Here is a 25470-nt window from a genome sequence, read left to right on the forward strand (position 1 = left end):
GCAAGATGGACACAGCAGGAACACCGATTCAAACCGCCCACTGCTGTCGTCTTAAAAGTTCTCCAGCTTTCCTCTTGCTGTTTATAAATACCATAATCAACTACACAGAGGACCAAGAAATTACCACTGGACCAGGACACGCTTGGAAAGGCAAATTAAATCAGAGAGCACTTGAGCAACTCAAAACTCCAAAGCGTATAATGCGCACAGTAAACAATAAGGCAAACCAAGATATTGTGATAATAAGGCAAAAAGATTTTCACATACAGTTCACTATCACAAAAGGAGAACTTACTTTATGAAAAGGGATTTTCCCATCCTAGGAAAAAACAACTTGGTTTTAATTTTTATTACAATAGCCGCAATGAACTTATGTCCTTTTTAAACAAAGCCCTGAAAAATATTTATTTTGTTCGACTTTAAAAATAAACATCTTGTTAGGCAAGAGACATGCTATTGTTGTCTCTCTGATTAATAAGTGAGGAGAAACAGAATATTCCGTAGTCATTGCATTTAGCCTAAATGAGTCATGTTATCTTCCACCCAGACAAAGCATTTTAATTTTAATAACGACAATGCTGACAGCAACAATATGGTTCTTGCAGAAGTTTGCTTGTAAATAATTAACAATTGTTGTATAATGACAGTGGGGTTTTTGATAGCTCTATTAATTTCGCAGTCAGGCTGGAGTCTCTTTAATTTAGGGTATTCATAAAAATCCAACCCCCTACCTGACATAAAAGGCTAATGGAGAACACAGGTTTCTGTCCCTGCAGTCTTTCTCAATGCCAAAAAAATCTGTCGTACGCCAAGAGTCAGCCATGGAAAACCAAGGAGAACAGTATAGAAATCACACCTCGCACCTCCGAACAGTTTACATGTTTGAATAATTATTGCATTTTGAAGTTAAAGTCTGTGTTGAGAGAAATAACAAGTTCACATGGCAAGACTGTTCTGTGCTGCAGATTTGGCACAGGATGGGGCACCACATATTGTCCTTTACATACACGTGCTCAGGCCTCTCAAACTCCTGCCAAGCAAGACACTGATCAACGTTCCTCTAACCCTCACATATTTTTAAAATGTGGCAACATTCCTCGGATTCTGATGGAATTGGTGAAGATACAAATACCTGGAGAACCATGAAAACGTTTCCCTTGTAAGCAAGTTCTTCACCCATCACACGCCATATAGTTCACTAATCCACATACCTATTAGGAATTTTGTCCAGGAATTGTAGCGGTGGATTCAATGTTTTCTCTACCATAACAGGAAAGAACCAACTAGATTATATTTTTGCCCTTCAGATAGCAATGGAAACACCAGGATGTGTTATGAGGATGAAATATTTCACTCCCAAAATAACAGAGCCTCTGAAGTTAATGAAAAGACTCTTATTGGCATTACAAGGATTTATAGTCGGTTGTGCTCCCGGTGGGTATTTCCTCAAGTTACCTTATGCCCATGTCCTGTCCCAAAGCAAAAAGTGGATAACAACATAGATATTTATAACGCCATCTTTGGTTTCTACATGGACCAGGTAACAAGAAGGATTTCTGGGCCATGCATTTGACTGGCAGCAGCCCAATATTTAGCGTACTTGCATTGTTTCATTCATTAATTGGATTTTTCACGACTGTAAACTGTCCTGCCAAATAAAAAATGTTAGATGTCCACCTAATATTTCTATCAAATTCCACGTTAATTACTAAAGCTATTTTCTAACTATCCTATTTTTTTTCCTACAGTAAGCATTGCTTACACTCCACATCAATTACTGGCAAAGCACAGCAATCTTGTTTGACACTTTTAGAACGGTTGTTTCTTTCTAAAGGGCAAATCCTGTGTACCAGACAAAGTCAAAGCTCCTGTTGAAATTAAAAGAGGTCTTCCCCGAATTAAAATTAAAAAGTATATGATTGGACCCGTTGTCTCAGAGGATCTAGATCCTGCCTCAGCACCGTGGGGTTCGTTAGTTGAATGCGTAGGTGGTTATTGCCTGGCAGCCCCATCTTGTAACAATACACAGAGCTCATTAGCAGCTGCACTGCTCCAAAAGGCTCATCTGCATCATAAAAGCCAACATCTGCTGCGCATCTAGGTGCTATCTCGTTGATAAAGTATATCAGAAACGTAGAAAAAGTTTGCGCCCTCATTTCTTTGTAGCCACTGCTGTTCTGGAGACAGTTCCAAAATACTCACAGCCAACAAATAAGTCTCGCTGCCGGTCCATCTAATAGCACTTCAGATGCTCCACAGCCTCCCCTGCTGGGATGAAAAAGCTGCAAACACATCCAAATTCTTTTTTTACATATCCACATACACGCATAGATACTCTCACATTCACATTTTGCATCTCAGGTAATATTTTTATTACCCACCTGCATCATTTTCCAACGGAATTGCATCTTTTATTACTTCAGGCACCCATTTCCATGCACTCTGTTTCCCTCGTACAGGGCTTCCTTAATTGAGCTGCACAGCTGATGAGCTGTGCTAATTGAGCTGCATAGCTCCACTGCTGAGTTCTCCTATACCGTACCAAGCAGCACATGGAGCGCTGGATTGGTGTCACCGGAGTTAGAAGCTCCGCAGGTTGAGGAGCACTTTAACCGTTCCGCTGGATTTTTCACTTGGATTTCTGCACATTTTTCCCCACTTTGCAATACCCAAATGGGTTGAAATCTGCCCTTGGCTTAAGCAAAACTATTTTAAAGGCTAGCCAATTAAACTATTGACAACAGCCCAAGTAACCCTTGTATCGCATCCCTGAGAGCAGAAGAAAACTCACCCTAGGAGAGCAAAAGCAGCTACTCCCACGCAGAACTGCCCGACCACAGGGGACTATTCCCAGAGGTGCTCCTGGTCAAGAGCCAGATGCCTTTAAAAGGGTCCTAGAAGCAGGAAGGAAAAGCAGGATTGATAAGTAACCCTGAGGACAAGCTGTTCTCAACTGCCAGGAGTTAAGAGCTCGGCAATCGGGGCTCGCCTGCTGCCGAGAGACGCGGCGTCTGGAGCCCAGGCTGCTTCTGCACAGCATCCAGCTGTTTCTTGTCCTAATTAAGTCTATAGGCTAACGGTGATTATTAATATTAAACACCTACCCTCTGAAGCTACTAATGAAAGCAGATAATCCGTAACATAGTCCCGCATTTAAAATTAATACAGGCATTTATGCTAACTTCCAAGAAAGAGAAGCAGCACGCACCGATGCGACGCGCTCACGCCTTTCTTGTGCACAGGTTCTCCCGGCTCTGGAGAGGTGCCACAGTAAGAGCCAGTTTGTAAAGGACACTTAAACATCTGGTGAGATGCTCAATGAGCTCCCCCTCGTTAACGCCAAGACTCACAGATGAGCACGATGCTGTGAAAGACAAACAGGAGGAACAGCACGGCCACCAGAAACTCCGATTTCGGTAACGGCATCAGAGTAGGGTAGTGGCAGAGATTTGGAGGCTGAAGGAAACCAGTCAGCAGAAAAGAGAGGCAGCACCTCATGGGACGAGGTATTTAAATGAATTAATATCAGCACTAACATGACTATGTAAATTCCTGCCCAGGACAAAGCTTCGTTTGCTAGATTTGCAGAAGAAAGTCTCTATATAAATAAGTTCCATTCCACCCAGCGCTTTTCCAGGCCCTGCTCACTCAGCTCCACTTCAGGCCAATTTGCAGAACCTCCTTTTTAATTTTCTTTTTTTGGTTGGTTTGGGTTTGTTCGTTGGGTTTTTTGGGGGTGGTACCGCTATACCTGGTGTCTTACTCCTCTAGTATTCCCCCCATAGCCTGAGCAGCCCCTGCTCCACAGGCAACAGCAGGGGCTCCGCTGTGAAACCCAGTCCCTGAATTTCCACAACTTACTGCAGAGAAACCGTTTTTCTCTCATAAACCAAAAACTTAAACCAATAGTCTCTGCAACATAAGTTAACATCCAATCCTTTGCATCCAAAATGTGGTTCCCAGTTCTTCCCCCGCGGGTCTGACCTTATCGGACAGCGAGGTTTACACCTACCACAATCAAGTAATGGAAAATTTAGTGTTCACCTTTCAAGTCCAGCTCAGCAGGAAACTGATTCAATTTTGCTGCCCATTACATTAGAGAGAAAAAAGCAAAAAAAACCATTAACACATTCTGAGAAAAATGGTATTTCAGATCACTTTAATCTTCCTTTGGAAAGGTGTAAACTTATCACCTACTTCTGCATGAAAAACTCTACACGGTACCTAGATGCCTCAACACCAAAACGGTTGCACCATCATCTAACTGTATTGGGGTTTTCTTGTTTTCTTCCTCAGCAGGACTCATGAGGTGAGACAAGAATTTAGGCTGAAGCCTGAAATTCCCATATCCACCTTGACTTAAACCATAAAGGTAATCATCTCCTAATCATCAAGTTAAATTGCCCCGCTAGTCTTCTTCATCAGAGTATAAATAGATGTTCCTCTCTCTCCTCAGAAGAAAAGAATTCAAGATATGGACTGGACTCAACCTCATTACAAGAAAGACATAAATGTGATCTCGGTGTTGTACTACATAGAAACTTACAAGAGCAAACAGATCGGTATTCTAGAGTTAAAACTGATAAGAACTGTCAGCCTTACCTGGAAGTTTTCTGATGCTTAAATAAACCTCCAATTCCATGTTCTCATTAATTCTTGCAAAGAAACTCTCTCCTACTGGTTGCCATAATAACGTTCTGAAAATAGAGAGGGTAAAAAAGAACGGCATTTTCTCATTTAAGTAATATCTCAGTTCCATTTATCACGTCTCACTAACAGGAAAAAAACCTGCAAAGCCTTTCTGAATATCTTTAAATATGACAAATTTCATTAGCATTATTTCACTTTAAAACTTATAAAATCTACTTTAAATTTGCAGCCTAATAGTACCTTCACCCACCCTACATTATGCTCCCAGAAAAGGCTTAATGTCACGCACACATACAGACTAAGGACTTCTTGATTTTAATGGCAAGGCAACAAAGAAATCCACTTAATGACAAGTTCTTGGACTAATGTATTATTCATTTTGTTATGTGACAGTAGAACAAAATTATATCCATAAATATATAATGTTGTACACCACTTTTTAATGTAGTTTACACTTATGAAATAATTGGCTGCCTTTCACCACATTATGCTCTCTTTATTCCCCTTTTTTTAGGCGGATGTTATACAATGAATTTCCTGACGTGGCAGATGCACAAATTCCAGAAACAGAGGCAGCAAGTGGCCTGGACAAACCTATGAATTTCAACCTCTGTTTCTGAAAATGTTTTGTACTCTCTGAAAGTATTTTGGAGAGAACTCTACGTTGTTTTTTCCACGTATAAATTGCTACTTTACTCTTATCTCCTCACAAGTAACGTTACATATTTTTAAATGTGTTAACTCATTTGAGGTCATATAATAATCAGCACACTTACGTTCATGTATTTAATGATATGCAGGGTTTTGACTTGAATAATAAAAATCCTCATGAAGGTCTATCAGTGCCCTCAGAGCACAAACACCTTCCAGGTTCTGTTAACAGTTTGCTCAAATTTTGCTCAAAAATTGTTACAAGGAGCATTTGCGTATTATTTTATCCCCTCCAGTCACCTGTCTGGTCTCTCCAGTTGCTGCCCTTTCATGCTTCACGTTCACATCCACTTCTGGGTTTGGTACCGCACAGGTTACTTACACCAAGGGGGTTTTCTTCATGCACCAGGGAGGTGTAGGAGAATTCTCTTCATTCCTGCTGCCAGCACAGCCCTTCCCAAGCACAAACAGCTCCTTCCAGTTTGTTCCTCTCTTCTGCACCAGCCACGAGACCCAATTCTGCCCGCACAGGTGAGGAGACTCCCGCTAACAGGGTCTGTAACAACAGTCACACCTGAGCATCTCGGCCAAAACGTCGTTAAGGCACTTAACAAAACCTGTACCTTCCACAAGGCTGTGACACCAAAAATGTCACCAATCTGCATGCTTTTGCCCACCAGCAATAGATGAGTCTCATGGACATAAACAGGGGGTTTCACAGTGCCAGACAAGCGCTGCTCAACTGCCAAGACCAACACTGAATCCGTGCTTGAGCAGCAATTAAGCTAGAACAATGCAGACACCCAGAGCCTGCCTTTAATCGCTCTCCCAACCCTGTGTTAATTAGCTAGGCTGCAGTAACGACAGAAATTATGAGCCTGTATGAGAATAAAAAGTAAAATTCTATTAAAAATTCAGTGAATTATACAACACTCTTTCCTATCAAAATATTTTAAAATATTAATGTCTGAAAGCACACATCCCACAAAGATCCCGGGATTGTTCGTTAGACTCCTCTGTATGGCGGATCACTAACTGCTGTTACCGATCACATTAAAACGTGGCATTTAAGAGCTGCCAAGGCCCGGCCATGGAAAAGCCACCACGGTGTTGATCAGGCGTCCAGAGCAGAGCCCGGGCTTGCACAGGGCACATCGGCCCCAGCCCCGGGGGAAATGAATGTTTGGGGTCCCCTGCACCCAAAACCTCGCTTATTTCTCCCAAGGGCTGCTCTGCATAGACTACACAGGCCTGAAAGTGATGGTTTTGGATGAAAAGTGGGCAGCACCAAATGACATAACTGACTCAATCTTAAAAATACCACAACACTTTGTGCCGTGTGCCACTTCAGGTACCTTAGAATCATTTAGGTTGGAAGAGAACCTCAAGATCATTGAGTCCAACCATAGCCTAACCTAACTCTAGCACTGAACTTTGTCCCTAAGAACCTCTTCTAAATGCCTTTTAAACCCCTCCAGGGCTGGTGACTCCAGCACTGCCCTGGGCAGCCTGTTCCAATGCCCCACAGCCCTTTGGGGAAGAAATTGTTCCCACATCCAACCTCACCCTCCCCTGGCGCAACTTGAGGCCGTTTCCTCTGCTCCTGGCGCTTGTTCCTGGGGAGCAGAGCCCGACCCCCCTGGCTCCAAGCTCCTTTCAGGCAGTTCAGAGATCAGAAGGTCTCCCCTCAGCTCCTGTTCTCCAGCTGAACCCCCAGGTCCCTCAGCCGCTCCATCACACTTGTGCTCCAGCCCCTCACCAGCTCCGTTCCCTTCTCCCAACTCCCTCCAGCACCTCAAGGTGTTTCTTGCAGCAGAACTGCCCCCAGGACTTGAGCTTTGTCTGCACAGGGCTGCGCTGGCTGCTCCCCCCACCTTGCACTCGGAAGCAGGAGCAGAATTACCGAGCTCTGCGAGACCCGCCCGCGGCCGCTCGCTCCCTGTGCGTGGCCGCACCCCGCGCCACGCCACGCCGTGCCCTGCCGTGTCCGGCTCCCTCCCTCGGGCGCAGCCGCCGGCGGGAGGCGGCGGGACTGCCGGGCGGTGAGCGCGGCGCGGCTCGGCTCGGCTCCGCTCCGCCGCCCGCAGAGGGCGCCCGGGCCCCGCGATGCGGCGACTCATGGCGGCGGCGGCGGTGGGGCGGGGCGGGCGGCCCGGCCCTCCCTCCTTCCCTCTCTCCTTCCCGTCCCGTCTCCATGCCGAGCTGGGCGCCGGGGGCGTCCTCTCGACCGCCTGCAGCCGCGGGAGCGTTACGCCTTCCCTGTCCGCAGGCTCCTCCGTGCGGCGGACTCCGCCGCGGCCGGGGCGGCGTGCGCGGCGCCGGGCGGATCGCGGAGCGGCGGCAGCGCTCGCCAGGTCGGTGCCGGCCCCGCTCGGGCGCGTGTCCTCGCCGAGCCCCCTCCCTGCCCGGCGACCCCTTCCCTAAAGCCGGGCTTAGTGATCGTCCCGCTAACGTCGCCTTCCCCGTTCCCGGTGACCAAGTGCTGGCACCGTCCGGCGCTGCAGGAGCTCACAGGCTCGGACCCACCGTCCCGAGGGACGGGGCTGCCCCGGGGATGGGGCCGCGGTACCTACTGGGCCCTCCTGCAAAAACGCTTTTTTTTCTTTTTTTCTTTTTCTTGTATTTTTTTTTCCTCTTTTTCTTCTTTTCCCTGTTTTCTTTTTCATTTTTCTCTTTTTCTTCCTTTTCTCTTTTTCTTCCTTTTCCCTTTTCCTTCTTTTCCCTTTTCCTTCTTTTCCCTTTTCCTTCTTTTCCCTTTTCCTTCTTTTCCCTTTTCCTTCTTTTCCCTTTTCCTTCTTTTCCCTTTTTCCCTTCCTTTCTCCCCTTTCCCCCCGTTTTCCTTTCTTTTCTAAGCTAAGCTGGAAGTGTTCTATGAGAGCTGCGTTTGTTTTCTAGGTAAAATGTGCTCATACATTATCACTCACAATCAGGAGTGTGTAAAAATCTATTTAGAGCATAGCTGGACCCAAAATACAACGACCAGGTTAATATTGGGAAGTGTTTGAAGAAGCCCTGAATTAACTCCTTAGCTCCACTTCTGCTTTTCCCCGGGAGTCGTTAAATCCTGAGTACTGTACAACCGAACATCCTTTTGGATTCCAGGCTGTTATTAGCTGCTATTTAGGGAACTTGCGAATGTGCCAAACCCCATCCCCGCCATCCTCACGCATTTCTACCCGTGTCTTGTTTGACGTCGCAGCCGAGCACACGGATGCTGGAGCGGCAGCGGATCTGTGGCGAGGTCCAGGGAAACCTTCCTTGTCCTTGGCTGTTCTTCAGGAAGCGTATTTCACTTTTAAGCCATTGAATATTCATTTGCACTTTTTTACTCCAGAATAGGGGATTAAAATAAGAAAAAGAGTGTCCAGACAGGAATCTCAAGCTACTGCCTCCTTATTATTAAATAACTTACACCATAGCCATTTTATTTCTTACTAGACGAACACTAAAGCTTTTTGGAAAGGTATGATGTCAAGATTCCAAGTTAACTGTTCTGTGAAAATAATACTTGTACTATAATTTTTCCGAATGGTAGTAACTGATATTTGGGCAGTAATCTAAGAAAGAATCTGAGGTTACAGGCAAGGAGTTGTTATAGGAACATAAATCCCATTTTAATATTAATTTCCTTTCCCATCATTGACAACTGAAATACTATAGGAAGAAAATAAATGTCATAGCAATCTGCTTATCCTGTTTTCAGGTGGAAAGTGTTTAATACAATAACAGAAATGAAAACATTCAATGCCAGACTCTGTGTATCTGGGGAGGGAACCATCTGGACGGGTCTGGCTCAAACACCATTATTTTTTTGAGCTGAAAACACCGTTATAACGTAGTTCAGTGGCAGAAGATGTAGCTGATTTGGTAAAGGGCATATCCTGATATGTCAGACCCAGCCCGGGTGTGAAAACAACTGAAGACCCGACACTGTCGCCTTTTGCCTTCCCAGCCAGGGCAGGAGCAGCTCAGGTTTGGTGGCATTAGTTTACAGCATCCAGTTGTTCCAGCTGCTGGTGGAATTATTCGGTTTGGTGATAGAGCCCTTATTGGGATAAGAGTATTTTGCTGAGGATTTATGAAAAATAGCAATTATTGTACAATTAAAAATCCGGTCACAAGGACTGGCAACACCGACTTTATTCTGCGGCGTAAATGTGGAGTAATAACAATGCAAGAGTATCCACACGTGCTTTAAATGTGTTGAGCGTGCTGTGTGGCAGGAGGCCAGAGCTCCAGTCTGCTGGGGAGCGTCAGTGGCCGCTCTAATTCCTACCACGTTTAAACTGTTTGGTTTTCCGTAGTAGCTGCGGGGTTTTGGACCAGGGTGCAGCACCAAATCAGTCTGAATTGCTGCCACATAGTCCTTGATCTTAGAACTTTTTCACACACGAGTCCAACTGCAGTTCTGATACTCAGACATGGTTTTAAATACCATATTTAACCTAATTTTTCAGACATGGTTTGTTTTTTTTTTAACATCTGACATACACTGCTTAGCTTTAAATGGGCATTTTGGGATGAAGCTTAACAAAACGTGTAAGGTTTTTGTTACCGTGTTTATGAATGCTTGAAAGTTCACGCCTAAAAGCTGCCGAAGTAGTACTTGTGCTTTGATGTTTCTCCCTTTTTGGTGGGTGGTAAAACTCTGCTCAGCTCTAGAGCACCAGAATGGGAACGTTACCTGAAACATTACTCCTAACTTTTTTTTTTAACTTTAAAAATTATTGTCAAAGATGGCTACAAAGTCTAATAACTTCCCCGGTATAAGCTGAATGTATCTAATAGGCCAAGGTAAATTCCCAGTGTATTAATACGTTCTTCTTGTCTCGTTTAATTGGTTTAGGTCCAATGATGACAGCTCACTTGAGAGGCAGCCAGTTTCTGCAGAAAACCTGTCCCAGCATTTAACACCACAAATACCTGACGTCTGACGAAAGGAAAAAGCAAAGCGAGCTAAGTGAGTCCTAACTCTGTGAAACCTCCTCAAGATTTGAAAGTAGTTAGTGAGGGTGGCTCAAACCCAGGGGTTTATTGCCAGCCCTTCCAAGCCCTGTCCCCAGGTGTGTGAAGAACATCAGAAATCCCCACCGCAAACATCAGCCCTTTGGGAGCGTTGCCTGTGAGATAATAAAGAACTTTGTTCACTTCTAGGGGGACACTCTTATACCTCACTATTACTTTTCCGTGTCTTCCCAATTTGCTGTATATCTGAGATGCTCCAAAGGGTCTTAGAAATGTTCACCATCTACATTTGGCTTTAAACAGGTGAATCTACTAGTGTAGCACTACTCTTTTATTTTTCTTTTCTTTTTAACCAGTTCACTTGCTCTGGCTTTTTTTCTTTAATAGGTAGTTGATAGTTTAATAGGTAGTAGACTCCTCTGCATGAGGAATTATTAACCTTCAGAGGAATTAAATTGTACCGTTATGTTTCATTGTGGGGATTTTGGGGTAGTAGTACCCTCCACTCGCCTTGCGTGAGTTTCTCGTGCTTTCTGCCTTTGCTCTGGAGTATTAAATAATGCAAACTGTTTGGCACTGTTGGATCACCGGTCAGGCTGATGGGCGAGCTACATCAAGTAGAGCCTTTCTGGAATCTGAGTCATACGTGACTTATTTTTCATACTGTTATGCTGAAATTAGCTACATAGAAAACAACATTATGTTTTCTAAGTGTGAGAAGAGCGTTCAGAACCCAGGCTGGTACCATTAAAGAAAGTTCTGTTACTTCATTGGCATAATGTTGAATGTGAAAGTCAGAGTCTAACAAAACCTCCGACTAAAATGCTGTAGTGATATAAATCTAGAGCGCTGCATATTCATCAAGACCAAATGATGGACCACAAAGTATTTTTCTTTCTTGGAAGTCTCACTTCTCTTCTGTAAGCAATAAATATAGGCAAGCGTTGCACAGTTAATGTCTTATTCACACTGGCTATATTTGTTTCTTTGAATTTGGCAGGTTCGTTTATGAGATTGGAAATAACTGTGATATCGAGCATCCGCCTGGATGCAGAGGCCTTTTCACAGCGGATATTCAGCATCGGTAAACGGATTTGCGGATTTGCATGGGGTAAAAATGGAGGCAGAAATAAACTTCTGAAATCGGATCTCGGTCCAGGAATGATGGCTTCTCAGCTGCACACACATGCTTTCAATATCTCACCAGTAGAGAATAGGAGATTGTGCATAAATGGAACACCGTGGATTTGGCATCTTCTGGAAGAATGTGTGGAGAACGCGTGGGAGTACTGGAGCGTTGTCACAGGGCTCATTTCCATTGTCTGTTTTCTGTTTGCTGCACTACCGTAAGTTTGAAGTCTTAAGCAGTGCTCAGATTCAAACATGACTAATCTTGCCTCAAGCCTTTTTCAAAAGCTGCCTTGTTTTTTTTAAATTTTATCTTGGATATGTTCCTCTATCTGCATAATACAGATATAATATGCCAGAGAAGCATGTTGTTCATGTTTGCAACAATATTTGGTGGTTGACAAATGAGCTTGATGTACTGTTCTGTTGTACTGACTTGACACTAATCTCTGCCACTTAGAGCAAATGAGAATAAATCACCTCTTCCCTCTTCTCTTCTCCACCCTGAGATGTGTGCAAGGCACACTTGCAGCAAAAGCTGCCTCTGTGTTGATTGAAACCACATGCTTTGTCACCAAAACTCCTGTCCCAGCTCCCGCCAACGAAATTTGGGCTGAGAAAAGGTCAAAACAGCCCATGCGTGGTGCTAAATCAGTTGCCGTTCGGTCGCTGGCACCGGCTTCAGGTTTCATGTATGTAGGCAGGAGATGACAAAGGAAAAGTAGAAATGCTCCCAGCAGGTGAAAATGCCTGAAACAAAATGGGATTGACTCCATAGTCTGTCCCTGTAAGGGGGGTGTAATTTACCCAACTAGTAAAAGGGCCATGGAAAACCAGCAAAATAAACCCGCTCTTAGTCAGCGCTTGAGCGTCAGAAATATTAGTTGAAATATTAGTTGAGAGGGGGCTTTACATTAAAACTGTCACGTTAGTGAGCGTGGAATTCATCAAGAGATGTCTAATGGAGTCGTGTTTGGGATTGCTTCCCAGTCCCCGCCGTGAATCTGAATAACAGCTCTGCAATTTCAAGCCCTAAGTGTCCTTGTCAGCTCTTTTAGAAGCCTCGCTCGTTCTTAGCCCTTCTATGAAAAATAACAGTGCTTTTCTTATTTCGGTATTTTAAAGGCTGGTATTTGCAGCAGATGAATGTAAAATGCTTACGGCATAGTTCTGCTGTCCAGAAAATGGTATTTCAGTGCAGGCCACAGAAAAGGAGCAGTAATGAGGTTGTGATTTGAGTCGTTTGTTAGGCTAGAGTGAGGCATGGTGAGCTACGGTGGTACCGAGTTCTCCTTCAAAAGCTGAGTGCAGTGTTGCTGCGCTGGGTCTCTTGTGGTTCGAGTTTTAATCTTTCTTTATTCAGATTCTGAAAAATGTACTTCTGAGCTTGTTAAATGTCTTTTTCCTTACGCTGTTTGACAATTCCTTCTGCAATTTGTGCCAGTCAAATTTCCGTCGCCTGTCAGAACGGAAGAGTGGATCAAGCGCTGTCTTTGGGCTTTCTGCTGTGTTGGATAGCTGGAGATCTCACCAATTTCATAGGCTGCTATTTAACAAATCAACTGCCAATTCAGGTAATCCGTCAATATAACTGCTTTCTGATTTATGCTTTTCAAACTCTCTCTAGGATAATGTAATATTGCACAGCAAAGTACATACTGGGAAGGAGAATAGCTTTGTATTCTATTCCCTGCTGTACCGTCTACAAAATAAGTCGTAATTTCCCAGATATTTACATTGATATTGTTATGTGTTATAGCAACCATTGCACACTTGTAATTAACATTTGGAGAGACTTGCTGGGTGTTACTCGATGAATAAAGTGGGGAATTTCCAGTTAAGCTTCACCTTCAAAATAAGCTTGGAGAGCACACAGGGCTGGAAGGAAGTTTTGTTGTTAACTTGCCATAGATCGAGCTGTTCCGAGCTTACTACTCCTTAAACTTGCTTTTTTCTTCTTTTAGGAAAACTTTATTAACAAGGAAATAGCAGCTCAAAGCTGTTAGTCTCTGACTAGTTTGAAACGTGTATTTTCTTCATTAAGGGAAGGGTTTCTCTGAAAGAAACAGTAGTTGTCAACACTACATTACAAGTGTCTGAAGGTTTCTTGTCTGCTGGTTTGATTTTTGACTCTTAACTAAAAGAGCGAGAGGTCCGTGGCCGCCACCCGTGGTTTTCACAAGCTGGGGATGGACCCAAGGGTGGACAGACTTGTCTTCTCTTTTACAAGTTGACGTGTGGTGCTCCCCATTCCATCTCCCCGTCCCACCATCTCCCCATCCCACCATCTCCCTGTCCCACCTCCCCATTCCACCTCCTCGTTCCACCTCCTCGCTCCACCTCCCTGTTATGAGAAAGGGGAGAGAAAATGTCAACTTTTGTCTTTTTGAGGGAAGAGACGCTGCTGAGCAGTTTCCGAAGCGCTGGGTGGAGCGGAGCGAAGCTTCTGGCGGGATTTGCCATCTGCCCAGGCATGAATTTCTTCTGCGTTCCCTGGAAAATGTCCAGTTACTGCGGCTGTGTCAGCAAGTCCCCATTGCACAAGGTTCACGCTGCGTTATCCGCAGCAGTCGAACTTGTTTTGTACCTGAAACACTTGCTTTTTGCCTTTTCTTGTCTTTTTTTTTTGGCAGTGCTTTGCTATTTGCCATTCGCATTGTGATTACGACGCCGAATTTCCATGCGGTTAAGGTATTTGGATCTGTGTGCATACTGAACAAGCAAATGTATCTTCTCTTTCAGATCGTCACTGCCGTTTTTTACATTAACATGGATATAATCATGATTTCACAATTTGTCTACTATAAGCTCAAGAACCAGAGGATGACCCAACGTAAGGTTTTTCAACAATTAAAATCCTCTCTTTACTCTGATGTTTTCTACAGCATTAAATAGGGTTTTTTTCAGAGGGATCAACAAATAGAGTGCACAAATTCTGGTTGACATTTGGGCCTATTGCTTCCAGTTTTCTCATCTCTTGCGAAAATCCTGCCCTTCCTCTTCTCTGCTTTTCTGCCCTTCTCTTTTCTTACCCACATAATATCTGTAAGTGTTTTCCACGTAGTTCTTTCAGTTTAGATAGACATGCAAAATGTGGTAGTTTTGTTAAGGCTGGTTCCGTATTTTAACTCGCTCCATGGTTACTACATCTAAAATACATCTAAGTTGAGAGCAAGCATTATTTCTTTGTGTGGTTCAGTTAGTTTCCTCCATGGTGATTGAAACCGGACTTTATTTGCTTATAGCATAAAATAACTTGATGTCTTCCTGTATTCTGTTTCAATATGGCTAAAAACATATTAAAGGGGAGAGAAGTGAGTTGTGCTTCGTAAAACCCTGGCAGTAGTTGTATTAATAGTATTCAGCCTACCAAAGGACTCCTGTTTTGACTGCAAGGGAAGATAGGAACCTCATTGTATTGAATAAAAACCATCAACTCATCAGTCTGAACCAAAAATAAAGAGTATCGAAGAAAATCCACAGTGCGGCAGAGGTAACAAAAAGCTGAAGTGAAACAGATGCCTGCCCAGCGGAATAAATAGGGATAAAGCAGATTCATTCAATATGGAACCGATAACCTGGAGACAGGTTTTATGACAGGTATTAGGACAGGTTTAGACGAGGTTCTTAGGGACATGGTTTAGTGCTAGAGTTAGGTTCAGTTATGGTTGAACTCAATGATCCCGAGGGTCTCTTCCAACTGAAATGATTCTGTTATCATATTCTATGATTCTAGCCCAAACCCAAGAGGTGCGCTTGACATTGCTGCCAAGGAAAAGACCCGTGGAATCGTACCTTTACATTTACATATTTATATTGCCAGCAGAAAGTAACCTTAAATCAACAGCAGATGTTGTTTTTCAGCTGATTTGTTTGTTTGTCATCCTAGGCAGCAAAAGCCTGAAGAATTTCTGTGTGACGTGGGTCGTGGTGTGTATAGCACTGTGGGTTATTTTACCCTCGCAGATGTTACTAAGAAACCGAGAGCAGAGGAAAGGAATCGAAAGAAGTGATGTAAGTTCTTACCTGCTCCCATTCCGAAAGAATCTCACCCAAAAGCCTCTTAAAAAGATTGTGTATTCTGCGCTTTAAAGAAATTCGGATGACGTTTTTCACAATGATTTAGAAATCACAAATGTGGCGCTATGTGGATGTTTTAACTGCGGACCATACATCCCAAAATAAAGTTATAAAATTGCTTCTTATACCAGCTTCCCGCGTTTCAGGCTCATTCTGTCCCGTGGGTCCTCAGGATGTGCTGCTCTGCGAAATGACACGGACACGTGTTGTGTTTCTGCTCGTGGTACATCCTGTGGGCATCTGTAGAGACCGCACGGTCACAAGTGAAATGGATAAAGTGGAAGATGACAATTGTACCTGCTGCTGCAGCCGTTGCGCCGGGGAAGTTCACAGCCTATTCAAGCAATTTTATGGCCTTCATACTAATGGCAGTAAAATAATTGTAATCCAGCAACGCTGCCCAGCAGGGAGGCAGCTTATTTTCAAAACACAGCTAGAGTGAGAAAACTAACAACTCTTAAACTGTGAAAAATGAGTGTTTTGCTTTCTCCAGACAGGATGATTCATTCTTTTTTAGTGGCCCTAGCCACAGTTCTTAGTTTTGGTTTGAATTATTGTGCCCAGGCTTTTTTAGCAAGGGGACTGGATGGATATTAGTGTCGTATCCTAAAGCCCGGCTCTGGTTTTGATCTCGGTTGCGGCGATGACGCAGCAGCGTGCATTGTTGTAAGATAAAGATTAAACCCTTTCTAGCCCTTTCTGGTCATTTGAAGAGCAGCACTGAAGTGCCATGAAAGGAGTTCTGTCCAGAAAACCAGCCAGCGGACTCTCGGTTTAATCCTCTGAAACACCTGAAAGCGTTCTTGCCAAAATACATGTACCTTTCTTTTTCAGAACTCTCTCGATATGATTGAAATGTCAGGCTTCATTTGTGGCTACATATCCTGTGTGTTCTACTTGGGAAGTAGATTTCCTCAGCTGTATAAAAACGTAAGTGGGTTTTTGTCTAAGTAGACGTGTGTGTTTTACAAGAGACTCGGAGCTGCTTTAGGTGGTGGATTCTCCCCAGCAGTGAGTCCTCTGAACTCAAAGCTGCTTTGCTTTGGTGACTCTCTCGAATGGTAAGAAATAATAAAAAGAAAGAGTATTTTCCCCATTCAGAGGAGGAGGGTGAGAATTTTAGGGAAATGATGGTCTTTGATTGATGGAAGAGTATTGATGGGCAGGGGAAGAGGAGGCAAATTCAGTTGGATTTGCCAGATATGAGCAGAAACGTTCTGTGTCTGATTGTTGTCACAAGCAAGTGGTATCTCCCTGTTTTCTCTCCAAACTGTTCTACCTTTAGTAACCAATCATGGGATCAAAAGTTAGAATCAGAGGGAAATCAGTTTAGAATTTTAGCCCCTTTTCCACAAAGATGCCGTTTTCCCCACAGCCTCCTCCCTATCAATATATTCAATTAAAGAAAAAATGAAAAAGACTTTTGAAGGTTTATATTATCAACTGTATACGGACTTCTGGATTGATTATGGGAATTATTAGCTCACTTCTAAGCGTATTCATATTCTGCCTTTACCTTTTCCATCACAGCTGGAATACCACAATATTTTCAAGAAGGTTCACTGGAGAGCAACAGATTTCTTAAGACCTAAATATCATTTGGAAGCAGATTATTTTTGCTGCTTTGCACTTATATAAAAACGACATTAACCAGAGCTGGTTCGAAGAGCTGTAACAATTGCAGTTGCTTTCAGTGACATGTGCTGGAAGCACCAAGGTCGGGGGATCCAGAGCTTGGGAAGAGATGGACGAGAATGACTGAAAGTCTTTGGATGCATTAATGTACAAAATGCTAAAATTGTGTATAACTGGCTGCTGTGATACGTGTTTTAACATTTCTTCTGTAAAATTTGTGTTTAGTTCCGAAGAAGATCGACAGAAGGCACCTCGTACCTGCTGTTTGCATTGGCCATGGTGGGAAATGGTACGTATGGACTGAGCCTTGTTTTGAAGATGCCAACGACTGAATCTTCCGGAGCACTCTACTTGTTCCACCACCTCCCATGGCTCATTGGGAGCTTTGGAGTTCTGTTTCTAGACATTTTTGTATCCTTTTCCTGTTATGAGTTTCTCAGGTTGGGCTTGTTAATCAGAAATTAAGTCGATTTTTTTTTTAATCATTTTTTTTTAATGATTCTAACTTGATCAGAAAATCATAACTCCTTTCTGAACAATAATTTGTATGCTTTTAATAACTGTAGTTCTTGATAAGAATAACAAGTTTATAGAAAATATCTACATTAAAGCTGCATTGCGCAGGTTAATTTATTTCTATATTTTTTATAATAATTTTTGTTTTATTTCTATAATTTTTTATTCTTATATTCAGGGAACGTAGGTAAGATGCCAGCTATATGTTAGTTATTGTCCGTCATGTTCTTTCTAGATTGAGCATCGGCTTTTTCTGATCAAGAAATTAAAAAGCAGAACGTTTAGAGTAAAATTGTACTTTAGTTTTAAAAGCCGAGACAACAGTCTTACTGTTCACTGTAGGTTTATAGTCACCAGTCGTGTTACTATGGCTTGTATTTTCATTTTTTAAAAAGTATAGGGAGGAAATTTTCTCATTATTTCCTGAAGTAAGAATTTTAGGTTTATGTCTGAAAACTCGGTGCTTAGCTCCGTAAACTCAAACTACAAACCTGGATGCAATGACGAGCAATTTCAGGCCCGTGCTGAAGCAGATTGCGCTAATCCGTTCCATATTCAAAGGAAGTTCTTTACCCGATTTACCTGGGAGGGTTCCAGGAGTTATGATTCCCAGGCATCAGTCTTGTCTTTCTGATTAAAGTAATTTCATAAGCTGCTCCAATTAGGTGAGCGATGGGACGGTGGCCGTCGGATGGCCCGCTAAATTAATTGTTGATCGCAACAGCCGTCTGCTTGTTCTGCATTGTGGGAAGACAACGCTCCACTGCAGTGGAGAGGCTAAACTGCCCATTTTGAAATAAATTGTAGTTTTTATGAGGCAACGCCATTGCTTTCGCATGAGCAGAATGTCGGGATTTGGGTTCCAAGCCCACGTGGCATTTTGCTCCATGAACAAAGTGACTCTTCTTCCACTCCCAGCTGGAAACATAAACCAGCCAGTGTTTATTTACCTAAAAAACCCCTAGAATTTGATCCTGATGACCCTTACAGTACGTTATGTGCACATTTGCAGATGCCTTTGTGTGATGGGCTCTGCAAAGGAACTTTAGATATGGGCCACGGGCCTCCCCCCGGCCCGGGCGGCAGTGCCAGCCGCGACATTCATCTCTTGATTGGAGTCTGAATCCAATCTCGCTAATAGTCCTCCAGTTCTGACGCTATTGGAAACAGATGCTTCCAAATCAGGTTGAGGAGCTTATGGGGAATCTAGTCGAGTGTATAGTGTTGGTTGAAAATGCATGGAGTATTTGTAATCAAGAGGAAACAAAAGCAGACCTCCTGCTCAGGGAAGCCCTGGAGGTATGGAAGTGGATGCTTTCAAAGAGCTTCGTTGCTGTCTCTCGCCAAGCAAGAAAATCAAAAATCTAACAAACTGATATGTCATGTTAGACCAGAAAATGAAGAACAGGATCACCTGGGTTTTGGAAAATGGGGGAATGAAACCCTTGGTGTCTACACTTCAATTTACTTGGTTGCACAATGAGCCAGTTGTTTTCCGTAAGTAATGGAAGTGTCCAATTGTTTGTGAAGTACGACTTGTCCTCCTCTTCATTTTAAGATGAGTTTTGTAGCGTTATGCATTGGAATTATAAATTGTACACCATTTTATTCTCCAGTAAATGTTTCCTTCCAGCTGCTGCTTTGCAGGGGTTGGAGCTCCTCAAGGAAACACAAAGCCCAGGATTTAGTTGGGCTTGAGAGCATGCCTTGTCAGTCAGAGATGCTAAGTCCAGCTTAGCCTACTGTAGGGTTCCACCGTGGAGCCTTATTAGAGCTTTATTTTATGTGCATCGTTGCTTAATGTTTCACCTGTACGCAGGGATGTAATACTACATATTGGAAAATCAGCTGATGGCCAGTTTTGCCCTTAGACTTTTGGCAGCAGCCACCAGTAAGTTTCCAAGAGACTGAGTCTTGTGCAAGCTTTTCCAGAAAACTTTGTCCTTTTCTGTGAGTCACCCCGGTCCCTCCCCCCAAAACCAAACAACTCTGCTCTGGATTTAGTTCAGACAACATTTTTTTCCCCTTTTATTTTTATTTGACATCACTCTATTGTCAGAGAACTGTGTTCCAATCCTCCACACGCTCTTCTTTTCATTAAGCATAGCCAGGTTGTTACTGCATCGCCAAAGTACATTCAGCAAGAGCCGAGCTGTTGTCCTCAGACTCCTCTCTCGCACCTTTTGTGATGTGCAGGACAACCACTTGGAACCTATTATATACTTTTAGGAAACACCACGCTTTGTAATTTAATTACACTGTGCAAAGAATAGAAGCCTGACCTGACAATTCAGCCGGGAGAGTTGCCCAGCCAAATATACAACTTCTCTGTGCTCCTGGAAATGCCCGCTTTTGTCTTTAAAACTACTTAGTTTTTTAGAATTATCATTAAATTATTTGATTTAATGACAAAGATGGATATAGTAGCTCAATGTCTGTCCTAAGCTTCACTCCAAGGGGTCAGTTTGGTGTCTCCTCCGCATTGGGCTGTTTGCACACTTTAAGTTTCCCCAGACAGTCATACTTGAGCAGCAAGTTAGTTCCTATTAGTCTTGGCAGTTTAGCGTTTATTTAAAAAGCAGGAGCAGCTGAGTACACACGCTACAAAACCATATTCTGCAAATACGGTTTGATAAGCTCCACGTAGCTTTGGGTTATGATTGATTCCTGTTTTAAAGCTCGGTTGCAGTTGCCGCCGCGGTGGCTCGGTGACGGTGTTTGATGCTACAGCCCCACAGGAGTTGTTCAGCAAGTTTTATTCCCATTTCAGTTTCTTCTTCCACCAGTGCAACTATTAAGACTTGGGGAGCTGCTCAGCCACAAGCACAGCAAGGCCTATAGAAAAAGTAAAAGGCAGGAAATTTAAGCGGTAACCATATATGCTATAAAACCGATTTGCTAAGCTCTAAGAAGAAAGCATTCCCCGCATAATGCTGCAGGAAAACTAAGGAGTGCTGAGCTGCTGTTCCCGAGGAAATCCTGTCTAGTCTTTCATTGGGGAACCTCAAGGGTGCTGGAAAGCTTTGAGAAGGTGGGAGAATTCTTAGGGCTCTGCCTGGGATTTGAAGAATTTCCTCCCTATTCATCCAGCCCTCCCAGCCAGCTTTTTAATTCTTATTTTTATAAATAATTACATACATTAACCTCAAACTTCTCACAACCATTGTCTACCAGCCAAGTAATTTTAACTGATCTAAAGTGTTCCCGGTAGAATTCTGTATGTCAGATCTCAACTATTTAATTTTTAAAATGGGATTTTGTGTCTTGCAGTAGTGGTGATCCAGGCTCTAGGAAAGCTGAGCATATATGAGCGTACATTGGAATTGTAGAAGGTACCTGAGTGCACAGATGGCCACTTATTTCTGTATCACGTCCCTTTAAAGCTGCTGTAAAGCAGATCCTTACGTTGGAGGCTCCACTTGGCCTCATCTGCTCACCCGCTTCCACCCGTCTAATGTCCTCACAGTCAAAAATTTGAGAGCTGGAATCATTGAGAAAAAGGGTAGATACATACTTACTAATTCTGTAGAGACTAGCAGTATTTTCAATGGCCTGTTTTACAATAACAATAAATAATTATGTCTAATTGCACACTTCTGTGCTGAAAACAGCATTAAATATTGAGTTGTAGCGTGGTCTGCATGTGAATACCAAACTGCCTGGAATTTTGCAGGAGATGAGGATTTTGTTCTCTGATCTATCACTAGGAAAAGGTTTTTAATAACTTGCCCTCCTTAGCATCCACCCCCAGCCCAGCCCAGTGTTTAAACCATGGCTGGACTAGGATAGCGCAATATATTCCATTGCACATTGCTCCTGCATGAACTTTGTTCCACTTCTACTGCTAATGAATGAGGATGAGGTGGTAAAAGATATTTTAATGTGTATTTGAGCCATAGAACCAAAGGAATCTGAAGTTCTGAGCGAGAATTTTTCTGTATATTCCCTTTTCTAGTGTTGCAAGTAAAATATGATTAAACTTTTTTTGCCATAAAGGAGCCCTGAAAATGAGCGTTAAGTAGGATTTGGAAAAGGTTATATGCTAATGTAGAAAATTCCACAGTCGGGATTAAATAAATGGATAATACTTACGCTACAGTACATGAATTAGACACAGCAAGTTTTAAGCTTTCCTCTGCGGACTGCGGTATTCAGAGTCGGTGCCAGAACTGAATGGATGGCTGCTCTTATTCTGTACAGCTGATTTGGGGTTTAATTGAAAGCAAGCGCTGCAAATGCTGCCTCTGGACCCCGGGTGGTTGTTTCCTTACCCCAAAACGCCAGGTGAGCCTGCAGTTCGTGCTCTATGGGCAGCGCAAGGGAAGCGGAGCCGGTTCGGTGGTGCTGGAGGTGGAACCGCTGCTGGCGGGGGAGGCGGCCGAGAGCCCCCGCAAACCACACCTGGGGTCACTTTGACAAACTACTCCCATTGCGGTTGCTTAGGGACCAGAGTTATTCTTCGTTATTTATTTCGTCATTAATTTGTCGCTACTCATTTGCAAATGACATAGCAATAGTAGTATTTACTCTGTTGCTTCAGGCTGGATACATTTCTTTTTCCGGATGTTTTTTTCCCCATTTTAGCTGTTTCTCCCCAAGTGTGACACGGAGTCACGGCGATAGGTGCTGTAGAAGTATTTATTTGCCACCGTGATACAGTGACTATTTCTTTTTGGCTGAACACGTACATCTAATTAACAGCTTGGCTGGTTTCAAACCAGACGATGAGGTTTCCCGTGTGCATTGAACCCAACCTGGGCTTCCAGGCTGCTGCCTGTAAGATTTGGCCTTTTCTATTTGTTCTCCATGTTGTTTGCCTTGGAAGAGAAAACATCCTATAATTAAGTCATTTCCATCATTGATGCAACAGCAAAATTCTGGGTTTGGTTGCTGGGCTCATTGCTCATATCGTTTATTTTGAAGAGCTAAAGTGCTTATACATCAATATCTGTGTCTTCCAAGGAATATAATCTCATCTACGATATAACATTATAAGATACGTTTTCTTTGCAAACTTCTGGTTTATATAAGTATCAATTTAAAACAAAAAATCAAAGCTAAGGGGACTGTATATTGCAATTGTGGATTTTTCACAATACTGTGTTGTGTTTGAAGAAAGCTTTAATAAAATTATCTCAGAGAATAAACTTCTTGTTAATATGTCGTTGAATATATGTATAATTATTTACTCTTAAATTTGTGAATGAAAGGGCTGGTTTTTTGAAAGGTTAGTATGAGCTTTTTATACATTGGTGGGCTTGCCATTCGTCTCTTTCCCTTTGATTCCGGGTTAAAGGGACACGGTTTAAATTTTGCTTTTCAAGAGTGAAAATTAATATGTAATAAATGTATTAATTTAACTAATGAGTGCAATGGATTGTATCTAAATTGCTGCCAAAAGCGCCCATTAAAACACTGAGTTGCTGAGCTGTGCGGTGAAAATCCAGGTATTTCTGGCACCTTTTAGATCTCTGCGAGACACGGGGGGTTGATGTGGGACCCACCCCAGCAAACTTGGTGACTTTATTGGTCTCGGTGAGGACTTGGAGTGAATGTGTTTCCCCCAATTTCTGCAGCACGGGAGGGTGTCAGAAATTAACCTTTGCAGTGCATACATTCAAATGGGATTTGTTGTGCTCACAGGTTTATAAGCTGTACATGTGAAAACATCAAACTCGTGTTTGGCTGGTGATGGAAACCACGACTTGTTAGTTTTTGGTGCAGGTGGAATTTGCTCTTACATCATTTTGTCAAAGATTATTTCCCCGTTTATTGCTATATGTAATCCTATTTGGGGATGTCTTTTTATCCCTGTTTCATACTGGTGCTTACTTTAACAGCCAAGTGCAGGGTGTGTAAAGTTACTGTGATTTAATTTGAGATTTTTAATGGAAAAGAATAACTTTTTAAACGTGAAGGAACAGTAGTTATTTATATATATATATATAATAGTATGTGGGTGAATAGTTATACTTGTGAAAATGTGATTTCCAATTAACTACGTGACCGCAAGAGCTGATCAAATGCACAGAGTTGTCATTGCTGTTTCCTGTCACCTATTAGGATGTAGGATTTGTCATCCCTTTGCTCAGCCCCTATTTTCTCCGAACCAGAGGGAGAAGTTAGAGCCGAGCCCAAATATACCAGGTTAGAGACTAAAGGGCAGATCCTGATCACCTCGATGTTAATCTCAGATGGGAAAATACGGCACGTAGCTTCTATCACAGCTATTCTGTTGCAAAGCAAAGTGTCTTAATCTTCCTACTTTATGCTACTAATTCTTTTCCGTGCTGCATGTAATCCAAGATTAACGGCATTGTTTTCTAATTTTATTTTTTAAACTATCATGGAAATCTCATTAACTGAAGGAAACATCTAAAATGTCTTCAGGGCTTGATTTTTAAACAAATGAAGCAAATAATGTAGCTAACATAGTCCATCATCTGCAGAAGATTCTTCCCTGAATGGAGTTACTCCTGACCATAACACGTTGGCTTTGCTCACTTTTTTCAAGAAGAATATGTATTAATACTTAATTCGCCACTTCTGACAGTGGAATAGTAAGTTTGCCATTTTTTTTTCTATATAAATTAATGCTTGTATTCTTGCTGACCAAATAAGAATTTTTAAAAAGGTATTATGAGTCTAAAGGAAACAAGGTGGGTTCATCCAGTGGGACGCTACTGCAGTTGGCTGCTCTGGGATCTCGTTCCCTGTGTCCTTCTGACTTTTAAGGTCTGCAGCATCTTCTGGAAGCCAGAGAAGATGCTCCCACAAGGTTTTCAGCACAATACCCTCGAGAGAGGGGTTTTCACAGCTCTGCCAAAGTACAAGGAAGTACAACAAGAAAAACCACCTTATTTTTATGTTCAAGGAGCAGAAGGCAGTGCCACGTCTCTGCCACCAGTGCAGTGACAACCTGCGCAAGGTCACTGGGAAACCTCAGAGACAAGGGCATCCACAGCTGGGCAACAACCTTCTTGTTCTAACTAACTCCGTCACAATTTTCTTATGTATTATTACAGGTAAGAAACAGCCTTTTCCTAACAGAGCGATGTTTGTTTGCTTTGTTGCTGCCCCTTTGTGTGCCTTAATGCATCCCTGATATTGAGGTTTATGGGTGTTAAGAGTTAAACTTCGCCAGCGCTGTGAGTAAGGAGCTGCAGGTTAAGTTAACCAAAGCGTTAACTGAGATAGCCCTGAGAAACGTGTTACACACATCCAGGGCTTGGGTCCTTTCCAATGACACTTATTAGTAGACAGGTAAAAGACAACGAAGAAGACTTAATGGATAACGAGGAAAATATTAATAGCTTGTAGTACTGCAGTGTCCATCCATGTGGCTGCTGGCGAGATGCTGCTGAAGATGGATGGTGTGGAGACAGGTCATTGATTCATGTCGTGATGAGGGGGGTCGCCGTTATGTGCTCCAAACAGCTTTTAAATGATGATTGCGGAAGAATTAAGACCAGTTTAATCCGACTAAACAATACTCCTAATGATAAACCATTAAAATCGAGTTGGCTTTTAGATTCTAGCAATTGTACCACACAAGGTGGTTACACTCAACGTCAGCATTGATAATCATTAAAATAGATTAAACTATCGACTGAGAAATAAAACGCTGGTTGACTCTGGCAGAAGTGCTGGTTTGACTTTACAGCCGTTCTCTCCTGCTCCCTGGAACTTCTCGCTGCTACTTGGAGGTTCAGGTAGGAACCCATCACTGTTCTTCATGAGCATCACGTGCCTCCAAATTACCACCTGTTGTAACAGCACGTTTTAGCTTTGATTGTGCTTGGAGGACAGGTTGCAGATGTTGAGAAGAAAGAAGCATTGTGTCAT

The 25470-nt window shown here is 42.8% G+C and overlaps 1 protein-coding gene across 1 annotated transcript; it reads left to right on the forward strand.

Annotated features, from left to right (window-relative positions):
• Window positions 1-11274: 11274 nt before the first annotated feature.
• Window positions 11275-22041, forward strand: LOC308043522 (lysosomal amino acid transporter 1 homolog; the record flags this gene model as incomplete). The annotated part of the gene is made up of 7 exons (XM_080349679.1): window positions 11275-11612; window positions 12839-12968; window positions 14137-14227; window positions 15284-15408; window positions 16309-16404; window positions 17335-17520; window positions 21910-22041. The coding sequence occupies 7 exons, from the start codon at window positions 11275-11277 to the stop codon at window positions 22039-22041; spliced, it is 1098 nt and encodes a 365-aa protein (XP_080205805.1).
• Window positions 22042-25470: the final 3429 nt, after the last annotated feature.

Source organism: Nesoenas mayeri, assembly GCF_963082525.1.
Source record: "Nesoenas mayeri genome assembly, chromosome: 9".
Taxonomy (NCBI): Eukaryota; Metazoa; Chordata; class Aves; order Columbiformes; family Columbidae; genus Nesoenas; species Nesoenas mayeri.